This window comes from Pelophylax lessonae (genome assembly GCF_965119305.1).
Source record: "Pelophylax lessonae genome assembly, chromosome: 11".
NCBI lineage: Eukaryota > Metazoa > Chordata > Amphibia > Anura > Ranidae > Pelophylax > Pelophylax lessonae.
Window position 1 is genome coordinate 68,829,691 of NC_138778.1, and position 19,716 is coordinate 68,849,406.

Sequence of the window (19,716 nt, forward strand, 5' to 3'; positions counted from 1 at the left end):
AGCCTGGTTTTCTCTTCACCTCCTGTCTTCTCTCCCACATTCCCTTTCTTCTCTTTAAAAGTCCTTTTCAGCCTGTTCTCTGCCTGTCTGACCTTATCTACTGCCCTGACAGGTTTTGTTTTAGTCTCCTCTAGCTCCCCCAACTGGCTTAAAAGGGTTGTTGCTTCATGAATTTTGCTGTTTAAACCCAGGCCTCCCAGCAAAGACAATAAAGGAGCCCTGAGATTAAATGGTGCAGACTTCATTAGCTTAGAGCGCAGAGCAGACGTGAAGGGTTCCATATCTGGACCCATCCATTCTGGAAATGTATTTATTCCAGTTATACAACCCATCTCACGTAACCTGGAAATACCTTCTCCTAATGTTCTCCACGAGTAGGTATTTTCCAGGTCATTAGGATTAGCGTACACTCGGACTATACCATCTCTCACGAGGTCTAAGAGTGAAAAATTCACACTAAACTCTCGGGCTTTTCGCATGGCCTGACGCAATTGTGGATCATGGGTTAACACTCCCAAAGCCACTGCTTCCTTGCCTGATAAAACAACACTGTCCGCCCCTTCATCCCACAAACGTAAGAGCCAACTCAATAGGGGTTCCCCGGACCTTTGTTTGTATTGTTTTGCCAGCTCATGGAGTTCAGTTTGTGTAAACTCCCTGACTTCTTCAAATTCAACATCTCTGGGGTTGCGATAATGCACCTCCCCATCTGCCATATCCTCTCTATCATGTTGCCTTTTCCTATGCTTAGTAATGAGAGGTCTGGCACACTTTTTCTTTCCCATTGGATGATCATCATCAGAAACATCAAATTCTATCTCCTCATCCTCACTATCATTGGAGGAGACATCCTCACAATCCCAGTTTTGGGATGTGACAATGGCACGTACCCTGGCTTTACTAACAGGTTTAAGTCCCTTTCTTTTCCTTAAGGCATTAATTGATTTGGTCATGAGGGCTGCACACCGCTCTTGCAAATCATCAGCCCTACTAGCAGTTGAACGCACACACTCTGAAGCAACTGCTAGCTGGTCTTTCAATAACTTAACTTCTGCCTCTGCCTTCTCCCTTCTCTGTGATTCTGTATAGAGAGCATGAAGAAAATACCAGCCCACTGTGGAAACTGTCCTCTTCTCTGCTTTACTTAAATCCAACCCCTTAAGGCTAAAATCTACAAAATGATCTGAGATTTTATCACCCCAAGCCTTATTCAAAGGAGAAGCATACTTTGCAAATTCTTTAGCAATAGACTCCCACTCATTGTCTCTGGCCCAGATAGGTAAACTGCACATTTCCTTCTGGACACATGAAACCTCTGCAGCCTTGCTTTTCCTAAACAGCGTACACAGCATTTTTTACCTAGCACAAGCTACACAACACACCACAGAAAACAAACAGGTCTGTTTCAGTTGAATTTATAGCGCAATCCTGGACGAGCCCCCAAATGTTTTGCGTGCGTTTCTAGCAACGTTACTTTGCGGTACAACCAAGGAAACTTAGACCTTTGTGGTATATAAATGTGCTTTTACTATGCAAAAACAATCTGTACATACAAAACTATTACAATATTTAGGAGCATAATACAAGACTAGCAGATACAGATAAAGATAAAGCAAATATACTTAGCTAAAAGAGGTTCGCAGCCATGGAGTCCCGTTTGCTTTCCAAGCACATGGCACAGAGAGGTCAGTCCTCGCTTCATGGATGTTTCGTTTGAGACTGACTTCTTGCAGTTTTGAGCAGTCATTTAGACTTGTGATTAAGGAATATACCATCCCCCCAAACCAACACCATTTGTCCTGAGGAGAAAAGGGCTTGCTAATCCATTGTTTGACTTCACCTTAAAGGGGGGAAGGTAGGCTTTGTTATACTACATTCCAAGTCTTAAGGAAAAGAAAAGGTATCATTTAGTGAGCCACTGTTAAATATGCAATTTCCACAACAACGGGTTCCACCCTTCCCTGTTAAGGCGCACTCTACCAGATCTTTGAGTGCGTCCTGGGCCTACTGGCATCGAGGCCCAGGTGTGCAAGGCTGCGACTTGGTCGTCACTGCACACCTTTTCAAGATTCTATAAGGTGGATGTTCTAGCATCAGCTGATGCCTCCTTTGGCCGCAAAGTTCTCAGTGCGGCAGTGTCATGAGGGACCCTTGTTTTGTTGTGGGTCCCTGACGTTTGGGGTTGTTTATCCCCTGGGTTATTTGCTTTCCTGGGCTGTTGCTCCTGTTGAGCCTTTTCTGTTGCCCAGAAGGTTCTCTTACTATGCGTGTAAGGTTCCTTTCTCTGATGTGGGTACTGCATTGCCTTGTCTACGGTTGCGTCTCCCACCCCTCATGTTTACACTGCTTTGGGACATCCCAATAGTGATGACTTAGAGGTGGCGGCGACTGTCGGAGGACGTAAGAGAAAACGGAATTTTTGTAAAATCTTACCTGTAAAATTCCTTTCTCTAAGTCCTCTGACAGTCGCCGTCCCCGCCCCTCTTTTGGGGTTTTTTCTTGTACACTTACTGCTATGCTACCAAACTGAGTTGGGAGTGTTCAATGCAGGGGGGTATTGACCAGTGGGACAGCCCCCATGGGTGTGTATATGCAAATGTCTTTGTTCTTTTGACTAAGTCTTATGCCTAGCTACTCCTGCGGAGCGGAAATCAATACCCAATAGTGATGACTTAGAGGTGGCGGCGACTGTCGGAGGACTCAGAGAAAGGAATTTTACAGGTAAGATTTTACAAAAATTCCATTATATATATATATATATATATATACATACAGCATCTCACAAAAATTTGTACACCCCTCACATTTTTGTAAATATTTTATTATATCTTTTCCTGTTACAAACCTGAAAAATGACACTTTGCTATAATGTAAAGTGTACAGTTTGTATAACAGTGTATATTTGCTGCCCCTTCAGAATAACTCAACACACAGCTATTAATGTCTAAACTGCTGGCAACAAGAGTGAGTACACCCCTAGGTGAAAATGTCCAAATTAGCCATTTTCCCTCTCCAAGCGTCATGTGACTCATTAGTGTTACAAGGTCTCAGCTGTGAGTAGGGAAGAGGTGTGTTAAATTTGGTGTTATCGCTCTCACTCTCTCGTACTGGTCACTGGAAGTTAAACATGGCACCTCATGGCAAAGAACTCTCTGAGGGTCTGAAAAAAAATGAATTGTAGCTCTACATAAAGATGGCCTAGGCTATAAGAAGATTGCCAAGACCCTGAAACTAAGCTGCAGCACGGTGGCCAAGACCGTACAGCAGGTTAAAAAGGACAGGTTCCACTCAAAACAGGCCTTGCCATGGTTGATCAAAAAAGACATGCTCAGCGTCATATCTAAATGTTGTCTTTGGGAAATAGACATATGATTGCTGCCTGCATTGCTGCAGAAGTTGAAGGGGTGGAGGGTCAGCCTGTCAGTGCTTAGACCACATGCCACACACTGCATCAAATTGGTCTGCATGGCTGTCATCCCTGGGAAGCCTCTTCTAAAGATAAGCCACAGGAAAGCCCCCAAAGAGTTTGCTGAAGACAAGCAGACTAAGGACATGGAGAAAAATGGTAAGGCGCTAACACATAAATACAACCAATCACAAATATTGTTCTAAAATAAATAGCAAACTCAGTATTAAACGTGATAGTGCTGTAATTATCACCAAATGTGAGGTATATCAGTGCAAAACAAATCAAGATGTAAAAATAAACCTCAGAGGCCTTAGCGCTTCTGGTAAGTGACTTCAGCTCACTGGGTGAAGGATCAGACATTCCTGCGTCACTTGTATATCTCACTGAGAGAAGAAGCACAGAGAAAAAAACACAAGATTTGTCACTACCTCACTTGGAATTTTTTACATCTTATATGGACTTTCTTGCAATTTTTAATTAATTAATTTTATTGTGTGTCAATTCTATTACATATATTTGTGTTTGGCACTTATTTACACATATATAGTCCACTTTTTTACACAGTGTATTGCATGAAACACCCCACCCACTAATATTATTATATCTTTTTGCTGTATAAGTTGGTGCGCCCACCTACAGCACCAGTATTATTGAGTTTGGGAGGAATATTGCACAAGTACTTTTATCATTTATTTCATCATCTATTCACATCTGCTTTGTGCACTGGTACTAATTGATCTAGGTTTATTTTCACATCTTGATTTGTTTTTCACTGATATACCTCACATTTGGTGATAATTACAGCACTATCACGTTTAATACTGAGTTTGCTATTTATTTTAGAACAATATCTGTGATTGGTTGTATTTATGTGTTAGCACCTCACCATTTTTCTCCATTTTCATTTTAAGTCCATTGTACTTAAATTGAAGGCAGCTTCACAACATACATTGATTCCATTTAAAGGGAGGCGCCATTACTCTCTACATTACCCCAGACTATGGACATTGATTACTTGAACCATGTCCTGTGGTGTGATGAGACCCAGATGAACTTATTTGGATCAGATGGTGTCAAGCGTGTGTGGAAAAAGACAAGTGTGTCTTGCCTACAGTCAAGCATGGTGGTGGGAGTGTCATGGTCTAGGGCTGCACGAGAGCTGCCGACACTGGGGAGCTACAGTTTATTGAGGGAACCACGAATGCCAACATGTACTGTGACATACTGAATCAGAGCATAATCCCCTCCCTTCAGATACTGGGCCACAGGGCAGTATTCCAACATGATAATGACCCCAAACACACCTCCAAGACGACCACTGCCTTGCTAAAGAAGCTAAGGGTACAAGTGATGGACTGGCCAAGCATGTCTCCAGACCTAAACCCTATTGAGCATCTGTGGGGCATCGTCAAACGGCAGGTGGAGGAGCGCAAGGTCTCTAACATCCACCAGCTCTGTGATGTCATCATGGAGGAGTGGAAGAGGACTCCAGTGGCAACCTGTGAAGCTCTGGTAAACTCCATGCTCTAAAGGGTTAAGGCAGTGGTGGAAAATAATGGTGGCCACACAAAATATTGACATTTTTGGCCCAATTCGGATATTTTTACTAAGGGGTGTGCTGAGTTAAGGCCCGTACACATAGTTACATAGTTAGTGAGGTTGAAAAAAGACATCAGTCCATCCAGTTCAACCCATGATGCGTGTGCGTGTTTGCTTTTAACCGTACATTGTATTCCCCTGTATGTTGTGGTCTCTAAGGTTTCCATCGAATAGTTTTTTGAAACTATCAATGCTCCCTGCTGATACTACTGCTTGTGGAAGAGAATTCCACATCCTTACCGCTCTTACAGTGAAGAACCCCTTACGTACTTTACCGATTTTCGGCCGTAAATATTTGGCCAACGTCTGATCGTCCGATGGTCGGCTTGTTAGTATGATGCTTCCGACAACCGACTGCGACTTTTCGGCCGAACAAAATCTGGTGTGCAGGCTTTAAAATTTTTGTTGGCCAACAAAGAACGGCCGATTGTTCGTCAGTCAGTACAGATTTCGGCTGACAAAAATGTGATGATCAAGACTGGGCATGCTCAGTGAAGAAAAAACACACGAAAAGTAGACCAGAACATGACATCACTTCTGCAGTTGGTTGTTGTTGGCCGACAAAATTTGTGTGCAGTCTTGAGCACTTTTCAACCAACAAAACAGCACCGGACAAAAGACGGCCGATCGTTCGGCCGACAATCGGTACGTGTGTACGGGGCTTTATTTTGTGGGACAGCTAAGTTACACTGTTATACAAGCTGCACACTCACTACTTTTACATTGTAGCAAAGTGTGATTTCTTCAATGTTGTCACATGAAAAGATAAAATAAAAAAAATTTAAGGAAAACTTTGAAAACACATCAGATCTCAATAGGGAAAAATATCATGCTGAATATCTCTACTGATATAGACTGGGTAATGTGTTGGGAATGAAAGAATGCCACATCATTTTATAGAAATGAAAATGATCAACCTACAGAGGGCGGAAGTGAAAAAATGATGCAGCAGGATGGTTCATTTTGCTAAAATTTTCATTGCAGCAGCTCAAAATGTTACTCAGTAGTTTGTATAGCCCTCACTTGCTTATATGCATGCCTGAAAATGTCGGGGCATCCTCCTAATTAGACAACAGAGCTGTCCTGGGGTATTTCCTCCCAGATGTGGACCAGGGCATCACTGAGCTCCTGAACAGACTGAGGTGCAACCTGGCGGTGTTGGATGGACCAAAACATAATGTCCCAGAGGCGTTCTATTGGATTTAGGTCAGACGAGTGTGGAGGCCCAGGAAACCAGACCACACAAAGGTGCAAGTAAATAAACACACAGCAAGAGTGAGGAGTAAAATCAGGAACAGCCGGGGTCAAGTCCAGAAGTGGGTAGTCATCCAAGCCAGGATCGAGTCTAGAAGTGGGTAGTCATCCAAGCCGTGGGCGAGTCCAGTAGCGGGTAGTCTGCCGTTGCGGGGTTGTCTGCTGATGCGGAAAGTTTTCAGACAATCCAGGTCATGCACGGAGGAACACAGAGAACAGAAGATGCAACTTGGAGCACAAACACAAGGACAAGGACTGCAAGCCATAAGGTGATATACACAGTCAGGTGTGCAACATCATCACTGAGCGATGCTCAGGCAGCAGGGAAGTGATGATACAAATAGAGTTTATAGGAAACAGCAGTCTACACATGTCCAAGATGGCTGCCAACAGGAAAACAAGGTAAGACCTTGACAGTACCTTCCCCTCAACGGCCCCTCCTCCGCGGAGCAAAAACGGTTTCTGACGAAAGCGAGCGTGGAAGGTGCAGAGAACGGTGGGAGCATGAACATCAGTGGAGGGAACCCAGGAGCCCTCCTCTGGACCATAACCCTTCCAGTGCACCAGGTATTGTACCTGACCTCGGAACAGACAAGAATCCAAGATGCTGCCAACCTCATACTCCTCATGATTACCCACGGGAATAGGACGAGGGCGAGGATGTGAAGAAGTATAGCAATTGCAAACCAGTGGCTTCAAAAGTGACACGCATGCTAGGAGGCAGATCAAGGGCATAGGCCACTGGGTTCACCTTACGGCGGATGCGAAAAGGCCCAACAAAACGGGGTGCCAGTTTAGGAGTGGGCACCCTGAGGTTGAGATTACGGGTCAACAACCACACCCTCTCCCTGACCTGGTATGAAGGAGCAGATAAACACCTCCGGTCAGCCTGGAGCTTCTGCAATGTGCAGAGACCCGTAAAGACTCTTGAATCTGCACCCAAGAGGAACAAAGGGCACAAAGATGATCCTCCGCAGCCGGGATGTCCTGTGGCGAGAACCACTCAGGCAACACAATGGGTTGGAACCCATAATGGGCCATGAATAGAGACATTCCGGAAGACAAGTTGATGGCAGAGTTCCTGGCAAAATCTGCCCAGCGTAGCAGATCAACTCAATTGTGCTGATGGTCAGAGATATAGCAGCGGAGAAATTCCTCCAGAGCTTGGTTGGAATGCTCAGCGGCACCATTGGACTGTGGATGGTAGGCCGAGGAGAAATAGAGTCGAATACCCACTTGGGAGCAAAAGGCGCACCGTAACCTAGAAACAAACTGGCTCCCGCGGTCCGAGACAATCTCCTTAGGCAACCTGTGTAGGCGGAACAACTCCCTGGCAAACACCGAGGCCAGCTCCTGAGCAGTAGGCAGCCTCTTAAATGGAACACCATGGCATTTTGGAGAACCGGTCGACAACCATGAGGATAACTGTGTAACCTCAGGACGCGGGATGTTCCACAATAAAATCCATGGCCAGGTGAGACCAGGGACGCTCGCCATTGGGAATGGGATGCAGTATGCCCAAGGGAAGGTGCCGCAGAGATTTGTTCTGGGCACAGACCGAACAAGCAGCCACATACGCAGCAGCATCAGTGCGGAGAGATGGCCACCAGAATTGATAGGAAATATCCCAGGACATCTGGTTCCCACCAGGATGACCGGCAGTCTTGGAATTGGGGTACGTGCGCAACAGTCTGATGCGCAACCAATCCAAGCCTCATTTTTCTAGCCCACCTCTGCTGCCAGGGTACGAAATTCAATGGCATACTTGGCAACGGTTTGTATACCTCGCAGAATGGATAGGAGCAGCTTAGCAGCAGAGGCAGAGGGAGCAGGCACATTGAATATCCTACGAAAGAAGGCAACAAAACTCGGGTAATCGAGTATCACAGGATTATCGTTTTCCCATAAGGGATTCGCCCAGGCCAAGGCCTTGTCCGAGAACAACGAGATTAGGAAGCCCACCTTGGACCTGTCAGAGGGAAATTCCTGAGGGACCATCTCACAATAAATGCCCACTTGGTTTAAGAAGCCACGACACTGACTCGGTTCACCCCCATAGCACTGAGGGAGAGGACTGATTCTGGTAAAAGCGACTCCAACTGCAGGAGCAGGAACAGGAGCAGCAGCAGGAGGGACCACTGGCCTAGCAGCACCAGGAGCAAGGTGTGATGTGCATTCAAGCAACGTCTGCAACGCCTGAGCGAAGTGACCCAAAAGGTAATCTTGTTGATTGAGCCTGGTAACCAGCATGGAGAGCGTTGGAGCACCTGCATCGTCAGGATTCATGGCCCTTTTGTACTGTCAGGGTGCCAGGAAACCAGACCACACTAAGATGCAAGTAAAATAAAGCAGTTTATTAGTGCAACAACAATAAATACACCGCAAGAGTGAGGAGCAAAATCAGGAACATCTGAGGTCAAGTCCAGAGGCGGGTAGTCATCCAAGCCGGGATCGAGTCTGGAAGCGGGTAGTCATCGAAGCTGGGGTCGAGTCCAGTAGCGGGTAGTCTACTGATCCCGGATCATCTGCCGATGGGTCGAAAGCCAGGAAAGTTGTCAGCCAAGCCAGAGGGAACACGGAGAACAGATGACTGCTAGCAGTGATGCACCTTGGAGCACAAACACAAGGACAAGGACTGCAAGCGATCATCAGGTGATATAGATATAGATATATATATATATGTAGTCAGGTGTGCAACAACATTACCGAGCAGTGCCCAGGCAGCAGGCAAGTGATGATGCAAACAGAGTTTATAAGAGACAGCGGTCTGCACATGTCCAAGATGGCTGCAACAGGAAGGAAGGCAAGGTAAGACCTTGACAGAGCGATTCAATGATATAAATTCCTTCATCCTCCACGAACTGTCTGCATACTTTCGCCACATGAAGCCCGGTATTGTCGTGCACCAGGAGGAACCCAGGACCAGCGTAGGGTCTGACAATGGGTCCAAGGATTTCATCCCGATACCTAATGGCAGTCAGGATTCCATTGTCTAGCCTGTAGAGGTCTGTGCATCCCTCCATGGATATGTCTTCCTAGACCATCAATGACCCACCACCAAACGGGTCATGCTGAACGATGTTACAGGCAGCATAACATTCTCCATGGCTTCCCCATACCCTTTCATTATCACATGTGCTCAGGATGAACCTGCTCTCCTCTGAAAAGCACAGGGTGCCAGTGGCGGACCTGCCAATTCTGGTGTTCAATGGCAAATGCCAATCAAGCTCCACAGTGCTGGGCAGTAAGCACAGGGCCCACAAGAGGACATCGGGCCCTCAGGCCACCCTCATGAAGTCGATTTCTGATTTTTTGGTCAGAGACATTCACACCAGTGGTCTGCTGGCGGTCATTTTGTAGAACTCTGGCAATGTTCATCCTGTTCCTTCTTGCACAAAGGAGCAGATTCTAGTCCTGCTGATGGGTTAAGGACCTTCTATGGCCTTGTCTAGCTCACCTAGAGTAACTGCCTGTCTCCTGAAATCTCCTCCATGCTCTTGAGACTGTGACTGGAGACACAGCAAACCTTCTGGCAAAGACACATAATAATGTGCCATCCTGGAGGAGTTGGACTGCCTGTGCAACCTCTATAGGGTCCAGGTATCGCCTCATGCTACCAGTAGTGACACTGACCCTAGCCAAATGGCAAACTAGTGAAAAACAGTCAGAAAAGATGAGTAGGGAAAAAATGTCTGTGGCCACCACCTGTAAAACCATTTCTGTTTTGGAGATTGTCTCATTATTGCCCATCTAGTGCACCTGGTGTTAATTGCATTAACACCAAAGCAGATGAAACTGATTAGCAACCCCCTCTGCTACCTGGTAAAACAGCTCCAAATGGCAGGGGAAGTGGTTTATGGGATCTATGTTCCTCCACGGTTTCTTAGATTTTTCAATCTAAGGTAAAATCAGCAAAGACATTATGGTAGAGTGCTAGTTCTTTACCCTTTATTAGTAAAGTCTGTTCCAGGGCTGGTTTTACTGGGAATCTGATAGTGCTCTGGGTGGGACAGATTCCCATTTCCGTTGACCACAGTTTGTTGGTCTCTGGCTAGGCCTTGATTAAGGCAGCTGGACCTGGATCTGAGTGAGAGTGTGGATGTCTCCATTAGAGGAAGCAAATGGGAGCATGGCTGCTTGTCCCTGAAAACTTGGATATCAATGTTTTGTTCCAGAAAGGACACTTACCTTTGAACAAGGACTTTAAAGGACTACAAACACAGTAAGGCTCAGCTGGGGGGAAGTTTACTTTTGTTTGTTTTGGCCAGGAGTTATGAACTTGAGTGTGGATTAAACCTGACATTTTCTAAAGAAACTGTCAGCGTGTCCCTGAGCCTTGAGTCTGATCCCCACAATTGGTGGCTTGGAGCGGGCACAAGACCCAGAGACTGTACCTCTTGCAGTGACATTTTTGTTATAATGGAAAAAATACATATAGCCAGCACTTTTAAAGGGACAGTATACTGGTGCCAGTATAAAGTGGGGATAATGGAGGAACTATTGAAACAGTTGGTGCAAGCACGCACTGAGCAACAGGAAATAAATAGTTTGTTTGCTGCAGCTTCCCAGGTGGCCATGCAAGAACAAAAAGCGAGTGCAGGCTGCACTACAAAAATGACAGCCGAGGATGACGTGGAGGCTTTCCTGACGGTATTTGAGAGGGTGGCAGAGCGAGAAGGGCTTCCCCAGGACCTGTGGGCTAAGGTCCTTGCCCCTTTTTTGACCAGAGATCCCCAGAAGGCCTATTTTGATCTGAGTGCTGCTGAAGCCTGCAAATACCAGAGCCTTAAAACAAAGATTTTGGCCCGTCTTGGGGTTACAATGGCCTTGAGTGCCCAGCGCGTCCATGCGTGGCAATACAAGGTGGCCCAATCTGCAAGGTCCCAGATGTATGACCTCATTCATTTCACACGGATGTGGTTACAACCAGAGGTCGCCACTCCAGCTCAGATCATGGAGAGAGTGTTAGTGGATCACCTTGTGAGAGCCCTTCCCATCCCTATACAACGGAACAGATCCTAAAGATGCCCATGAGTTGGTGGCCCTCATGGAGCGGTACCTATGTGGACTTTCTTCAGGGGGTAACACCCAAAGGGTCCTTCTCCCAGAGACAAAAGCCCACCAACATGGGAAAAACCGCTCCCGCCCTAAAGTGGGGGAAACGGGAGGTAAATAACTTTGAAGACACTGATGCACAAGGCAAGACTGGCGACCTGTAGTGTGCTGGCGCTGCCAAGAACCAGGACACCTGGTCGCCAGTTGTCCCCTAACCCAGGAACCTATGGATTGCAGCGTGACCCAGAAACGCTCCTTTGTTGCTTCAACCGGGGACGCCCCACAACAGCCAGGTGGCTCTGAGAAACAAATTTGTGTGATTAAAGTGGATGGTTGCCAGATGACTGCCTTGCTGGACTCCGGCAGTCTCGTCACTTTAGTGCACGCCAGTCTAGTGAACCCCCCACAAGTTGCAGCGTCAGCTAATAGGAGTGGTCTGTATCCATGGAGATGCCATGTGCTACCCCACAGCCATTGGGTCGATCGAATCTTCCGGTGGCACCAGGGACCATGAAGTAGAAGTGGTCCCAAATCTAATGTATAAGAGGAGGCCCGATATTTGGGGTACATTATTGGCCAGGGGATGGTAAAAATCCAAAACAACGGTACAGCGCTAATAAGGTGCATTCAGTGATAATATGTAAAAATAAAAGAACATATATCTATGCAATATTAAGGTGCTATAATACATAAATCTGTGCAGTATTAAAGTGCCATATTACAAATAACTGCGCAATATTAATGTGCTATAATAGAAATAAAGTGCTTGTAATAAATCAAATTCATATAATATATAAATAAATAATTGATAGATCCAAAGAGTCCAGTGGTCTTGTGCTAGAATTGGTGCAAAATTAGCTTGATGACGATAATCCAGCCAGTGTTTTACAAGTGAATCTGTGTGTCTTCCACCACCAACACCCAAGATAATTAGCCTCTCACCTGAAGTTTTGACCTGTGTTTCACCACAAGGTCCAAACAAGCAAATAATCACCAGCAGGGATTAGTAGGCTCTCTCACAGCCTCTCTGTAGACACACTGCTGCCCGAAGATAGCCAAACATAGGGACACAGATCTCATCATGCATATCACATAAAAAATAAAAGGCACAGGATCTAATGCTCTCAGTATTAACAGGGGTTTTTATTCAGGACAAAAAATGGTAAAAAACTCACATGTACAGGCACTACTGATAGTGCATGGAAACCGCAATTATAGAGCAGCAAACTAGCTGTAAGCTTCCAGGTTACCGATGAAGACTCCGCCCCCCTATACGGGTTACGTCATCTGTCAATCAGACGCTCGACTTACTCAGTAGGGGGTCTGATTGACAGAATAGTATAGGGGGGCGGAGTCTTCACCGGCAACCTAGAAGCTTACAGCTAGTTTGCTGCTCTATAATTGCGGTTTCCATGCACTATCAGTAGTGCCTGTACATGTGAGTTTTTTACCAACACACACTGTATACTGTATATAGCATTTTCCTATATACCTGTATAAGTGTGACTTGTGACCAGGTTTAGCGCTTGCGGCCCTTCCTTTTATACTTCGGATACCCGCCACCCCCCCAAAAAAGATTTATCCCCCCGATCACCCCCAGTTAACCCCTTCCCCCTGTCACGTTGCACACTAATATACAGGTAGTATAGTGTTTTACTGTATTTTGTATTAGTTTGATTGTGACTTGAGTTAGCGCTAGCGAGTTAGTTTCTGTCCCAAGGAGGTTTAGGGTCCCCGCCACCCCCATAAAGATTTAACCCCCTGATCACCCCCAGTTAACTCCTATACCCCCTGTCACAACACACACTGCATACAGTATATAGCAGTTTTCTATATACCTGTATCAGTGTGACTTGTGACCAGGTTTAGCGCTTGCGGCCGTTACTTTTAGGGTTAGGATACCCGCCCCCCCAATAAACATTTAACCCCCTGATCACCCCCAGTTAACCCCTTCATTGCCCTGTCACAGTGTCAATTTTATAGTGTAGAGTTTTTTTTCTGATCACTATTATTAGTGACACAGGTGACATTAGTTAGTGTTAGCGTCAGTCTAAGATAGTGCAGATCCCCAGCGCATAGTTAGAAATAACCCCTTGATTACACACACACACACACACACATACACTTCCATTACTAGTATAGTGTTTGAACATTTCAATATCTGATCTGATCAGAACTATACTAGCGTCCCTATAGTTTAGGGTTCCCAAAATGCGGTGTTTGCACGATCAGCACTGATTCCTGCCAGCACCTGCGTTTAACCCCTCCGCCCAGCCCACCCCACCCCACCTGGGCAAGTGTAGTAATCAATAGATTACTGTCACTTAAAAAAAACACAAAACCGCTGTGTTAGCAGAGTCAGGCCAGATCCCTGCTAGCATTAGCAGTTTTTTTTGGTAGCGGTTGAAATAGTCCTTGACAACCAGGTGCTTTTTTTTACCTGTGAGTCACACTACTGTACCGGTAAATTTAGTTACTAAAATGTCAAAATGGTGGTTCAGTAGTGCAGAGGCTTACAGTATACTTACCATGTCAGATGAGAGCGAAGGGGAAGCCTCACTGGCAGAATCAAGGTCAGTATATGAACCTGAAGAGAGCAGCGGCTCCCTGACAGACAGCTCTGACGACGGATGGGTCCCTGTTAGAACCAGGCGTACCCGACCCCATTCTGGAGTTGCTGAGGTGCAGAGATCGCAGCGTGCTCGTATGGAGCAGAGTGTCGTTACTAGTGCCGCTCAGCCTTCTGGTGGCCTGGCAAGTGCCAGCCCCCTAGTACACCCTGGACCTAGTACAACCAGCACTGCAGTAACACTTGGTGAAGTGGCGAGTCCCATAAGTGCAGTTGAAGCTGGTGCGGTGGCTAGCACAAGTAGTGGCCCGCAGCCACCGCGTATTCTAAGACAGGCATGTAGAGCCCATAGTGCCCTCCCTGATGCGCTGGCATATCCCAATTGGCAACCCACTGATACTACAGCGCCCGTACTTCCCCATTCACTGCCCAACCTGGAATCCACGTGGAAACAGCCAATTTTACGCCCCTGGATTTTTATGAGCTGTTCTTCACGGAAGATCTTTTCAGATCTATTGTGGATCAATCAAATTTATATGCACGTCAATTCATCGCCGCCAACCCAAATTCGCCCCTTGCCAGACCATTCGGCTGGAAACCTATAACGGTTTCCGATTTTAAAATCTTTCTGGGCCTTTCCTTCAACATGGGCATAACCAAAAAGAGTGAATTGCGGCTATATTGGTCCACTATTATTTCAGGTACTTATATAGCGCTGTCAATTTACGCAGCACTTTACATATACATTACACATTCACATCAGTCCCTGCCCTCAAGGAGCTTACAATCTAAGGTCCCTAACTCAAATACATACATACACAGTAGGGCCGTTTTTTTTTTTTTATACAGGATCCAATTAACCTACCAGCATGTCTTTGGAATGTGGGAGGAAACCGGAGTACCCGGAGGAAACCCACGCAGGCACAGGGAGAACATGCAAACTCCAGGCAGGTAGTGTCATGGTTGGGATTTGAACCAGTGACCCTTTTGCTGCTAGGTGAAAGTGCTAACCACTACACCACTGTGCCGCCCAATTCATTATATGCGTGTGTACTCTGCCTCCATGTCCCGGGCGAGATACGAGCAAATTCTGCGATTTATACATTTCAACGACAATGAAATCTGTCGTCCTCGTGGAGACCCTGAATATGATCGGCTCCACAAAATTTGGCCACTCATAGACCACTTCAATCAGCGGTTTGCAGCCTTGTTTACCCCCGAACAAGTTGTCTGCGTTGACGAGTCCCTGATTAAGTTTACTGGCCGCCTTGCTATGAAACAGTATCTCCCCAGCAAGCGTGCCAGATACAGGGTCAAACTGTACAAGCTGTGTGACAGGGCCACAGGCTATACAGTTAGTTTCCGGGTCTCTGAGGCCCCCCCAACTGCCCAGACTACATAGGGAGCAGCGGCAAGATCGTTTTGGACTTGGTGTCACCCTTATCCGGAAAGAGGTACCATTTGTACGTGGACAACTTTTACACAAGCGTGACACTATTTAGCTACCTTCTCGAATTTCAAATTGGCGCATGTGGCGCCGTGCGACCTAATCGCCGGGGCTTCCCCTAACGGCTTGTAGATTCCCATCTTAGTCGGGGGGAGAGAGCCTGCTTGAAAACTGACAAATTGCTTGCAGTGAAGTGGAGGGATACACAGAATGTTTTCGTTCTGTCCTCCCTTCACGCAGACACGACGATCCAAATTACTACGGCAACTGGTGTTATGGAGAAAACCCTCTGTGTCCACGAATATAACCTTAATATGGGAGGGGTGGACCTTAACGACCAGCTTTTGGCGCCGTATTTAGTTGCCCGTAAAGCCAGACGCTGGTACAAAAAAGTGTCTGTTTATTTATTCCAATTGGCAATGCTGAACGCCTTTGTCCTATACAGGGCGTCAGGACGAACCAGATACTTCAGAGAATTCCAGGAAGTGATCATCAATGCCTACCTGTACCCAAGAGGTGTTCCTGTCCAACTTTCCCTTCCAGATGCAGTGAGCCGGCTGCATGAGAGGCATTTTTCAAATGTCCTCCCGAGTACCCCTACCCAAAGATACCACCAAAGAAGATGTCGTGTCTGTAGCAGGCGTGGATTTAGGCGTGACACCCGTTATTATTGTCCCACCTGTCCTGACCAACCTGGTCTCTGCATCGGGAATTTATCGAGCGTTACCACACACTAGTAGAGTTTTAGTGTAGGGTACAGCACGACATAGTGTAGGGCACACTAACACAGGGTCTCTAAAGATGTTCGATGGCTATCAACATTTTGAGAGACCCTAAGCTGGAAAGTTGCAGTCCACAAAAAAAGTGTAAAAAAAAAAAATACAAAAAAAATATAAAATAAAAAAGCCAAAAGCAGTTGTCGTGTCAATTATTTTTATGTACTTCTACTCTTCCTACTGTACTTTGTTTGTTTTTCATTCTTTTGTTAACCTGTTTCTCTTGCAGGTACTCGTCGACTGCCACACTGATTTTATATATTCTGACACAAACAGTGTTTGCGCTCAGCATATATGGATACCTCTGATAGCAGCGCTGTGGTAGGTTGATTTCACCACTGCAGTTAAAATACCTTTAGGTATACGTGGAATATTGTCATGTATACCCGCCATTAAATAAGTGGGTTTGGATGTTTGGGCAGTTAATGGTGTGTATACTACACAATTTTCCTGTGGTGATTTCTGTTAGGTTCTCTTTTTTTTCGTTCAGCCCACAGGCTGCATGAAAAAAAAAAATGACACTATATGCCAAACAAGGACCATCAATGTACTGGTACGTTGCTGGACTTTGAGTGGTTATACCAGGATGATGCCTGCAGATTTAGGCATCATCTTGGTATCGTTTTTTACAGCCATCGGTCGGCTTACATGTAAAAGCAATCCTAGTGGATAATTGACTGCTAGACTGCTTTTACATGTAGTGGGAGGGGACACCTCCCGCCACCTTCCACGGTTTTTCTCAGGCTCTCAATGTCCCCTGTTAACCCGAGAGTGCAGCCGGTGGTTCAATTATCTAACCATAGAGCTAATTGGAGACGAGAATGGTTCCAATCATCGCTATGGCCTAAGATACCGGAAGCTACGAGCATTTCATGACTTCTGTTTTGCCAATAATAAACAGCGCCATTGGGAAATCGGGAAAGATCTAGAGTCTAAAAGACCCCATTTTTTTAAAAAAAGAGTACCTGTCACTACAGATTGCTATCATAGGGGATATTTTAATTCACTGTGATAACAATAAAAATGATTTAAAAAAAAATGAAAGGAAAGGTGTCAAAATAACATAAAAAAAATCAAGCCCCCCTATCCCCCCGTGCTTGCGCGCAAAGGCGCACGCAAGCGTTGGTCTAGTGTCATATGTAAACCGCAATTGCAGCATGCATGTGAGGTATGGCCACAAACGCCAGGTCGAGGGCAGTAATTCTTGCAGTAGACCTCCTCTGTAAGTCTAAAGTGGTAACCTGTAAAGACTTTTAAAGGCTTTTTAAAATGTACGTAGTTTGTTGCCGCTGCACAGGCGTGCTCAATTTTTAAAGCATTTCATGTTTGGTATCTATGTACTTGGCATACGATCATCTTTTAAATTTTACCAAACAATTTGGAATTATATAGTGTATTTGTGCATTCAATTTTTAAAAAATTTATTTTTTTCGCAGAAATTGTGTTTGGAAAATCTGTGCGCAAATACCGTGTGACAAAAAAATTTGCAACATCCACCATTTTGTACTGTAGGGCCTCTGCTTTAAAGAAATATATAATGTTTGGGGGTTCAAAGTAATTTTCTAGTAAAAAAAAAAAACATGTTTTCATGTAAACAAAAAGTCACAGAAAAGGCTTTGTTTTCAAGTGGTTAGAAGAGTAGGTGATGTGTGGCTAAGATTGAGCATAAAATACCGGAACAGTTCAAACACCCCCCCAAAGGACCCCTTTTTGAAAAGTAGACACCCAATTTGCTGAGAGGCATATTGAGTCAATGGAGTATTTTATGTTTTGCCCTAAGTTTCGGGAAGGTGACAATTTGAGTACAGGGATACCACATGTGTGAGACTTTTTGGGAGCCTAGCTGTGTATGGGACCCCGAAATCCAATCACCGCTTTCAGGTTTTCTAATGGCCTAAATTGTGCATTTTACTTCCGCACTAGCTGTCACAGTTTCAGAGGTCCCGAATTATCAAGATAGCACAAAACCCCCCCAAATGACCCCATTTTGCAAAGTAGACACTCCAAGCTATTAGCTGAGAGGCATGGTGAGTCCATGGAATAGTTTATGTTTTGCCACAAGTTTCGGGAAAATTATTATTATTTTTTTTTTTAAAGTCACGCAGTGCCAAGTTGAAAAAAAAGGGCCTGGTCTTTGAGCAGCCAAATCCTCCGGGGCTTAAGTGGTTAAACCTGATATTTTCCAAAGAAACTGTGAGCGTGTCCCTGCGCCTTGAGTCTGATTCCCTACATACCTAACTGACCAGATCAATATCCCAGGAGTTTAATTGACTTGATGCTATACTCTGATGAAAAAGTGTTCCTTTAATTTATTTGAGCAATATATTTAATATATATTTCTTTTAATTCTGATAATTATGGATTACAGCTAGTGAAAACTCAAAATTCAGTATCTTAGAAAATTAGAATATTGTGAAAAATGGTCAATATTGTAGACTCATGGTGTCACACTCTTATCTTCTAATTAACTCAAAACACCTGCAAATGTTTCCTGAGCCTTTAAATGTTCTCTCAGTTTTGTTCAGTAGGTTACACAATCATGGGGAAGACTACAGATTTTACAGTTGTCCAGAAGACAGTCATTGACATCCTCCACAAGGAGGGTAAGTCACACAAGGTCATTGGTAAGGAAGTTGGCTGTTTACAGAGTGCTGTATCCAAGCATATTAATGGAAAGTTGATTGGAAGGAAAAGTTTGGTAGAAAAAGGTGCACAAGCAACAGGAATAACCGCAGCCTTGAGAGGATTGTGAAGCAAACGCCATTCAAGAATTTGAGGGAGATTCACAAGGAGTAACTACAGCTGGTGTCAGTGCTTCAAAAGCCACCACATACATCCAGGACATGAGCTGCAACTGTTGTATTCCATGTGTCAAGCCACTCCTGAACCAGAGACAACATCAGAAGTGTCTTACCTGGGCTAAAGAGAACACTGACTGGACTGTTGCTCAGTGGTCCAAAGTCCTCTTTTTGGATGAAAAGTAAGTTTTGAATTTTATTTGTAAATCAAGGTCCCAGAGTCTGCAGGAAGAGTGGAGTGGCATTGAATCCAAGTTGCATTATGTCCGGTGTGATGTTTCCACAGTCAGTGATGATTTGGGGAGCCATGACATGTGCTGTTGTTGGTCCACTGTGTTTTATCAAGTCCAAATTCAGTGCAGCCCTCTACCAGGAAATTCTAGAGCACTTCATGCTTCCCTTCTGCTTATCAGCTTTATGGAGATGCTGATTTCATTTTCCAGCATGACTTGGCACCTGCCCACACTGCCAAAAATAGCAATACCATGTTTAATGATCATGGTATCTCTGTGCTTGAATGGCTAGCAAACTCGCCTGACCTAAACCCTGTAGAGAATCTGTGGGGAATTGTCAAGAGGAAGAGAAGAGACCTCAAACCCAACAATGCAGATGAGCTGAAGGCCACTATTAAAGCAACCTGGGCTTCCATAACACCTCAGCAGTGCCGCAGCCTGATCGCCTCTATGCCACTCCGCATTGATGCAGTAATTCATGCAAAAGGAACCCCGACCAAGTACTGAGTGCATACTATACTGTACATGGCCATACTTTTCAGTAAGCCAACATTTCTGTATTAAAAAATATTTTTT

The 19,716-nt window shown here is 45.2% G+C and overlaps 1 protein-coding gene across 1 annotated transcript in view; it reads left to right on the top strand.

Moving 5' to 3' along the window:
• Window positions 1-10,750: 10,750 nt before the first annotated feature.
• Window positions 10,751-19,716, top strand: part of FBXO47 (F-box protein 47) — a gene marked incomplete at both ends in the record, with an annotated part of 584,326 nt that continues 575,360 nt past the window's right edge. The window contains one exon of the mRNA XM_082272782.1: window positions 10,751-11,226. Coding sequence (XP_082128908.1) covers window positions 10,751-11,226 — 476 coding nt within the window. The remainder of the gene's footprint in view (window positions 11,227-19,716) is intronic.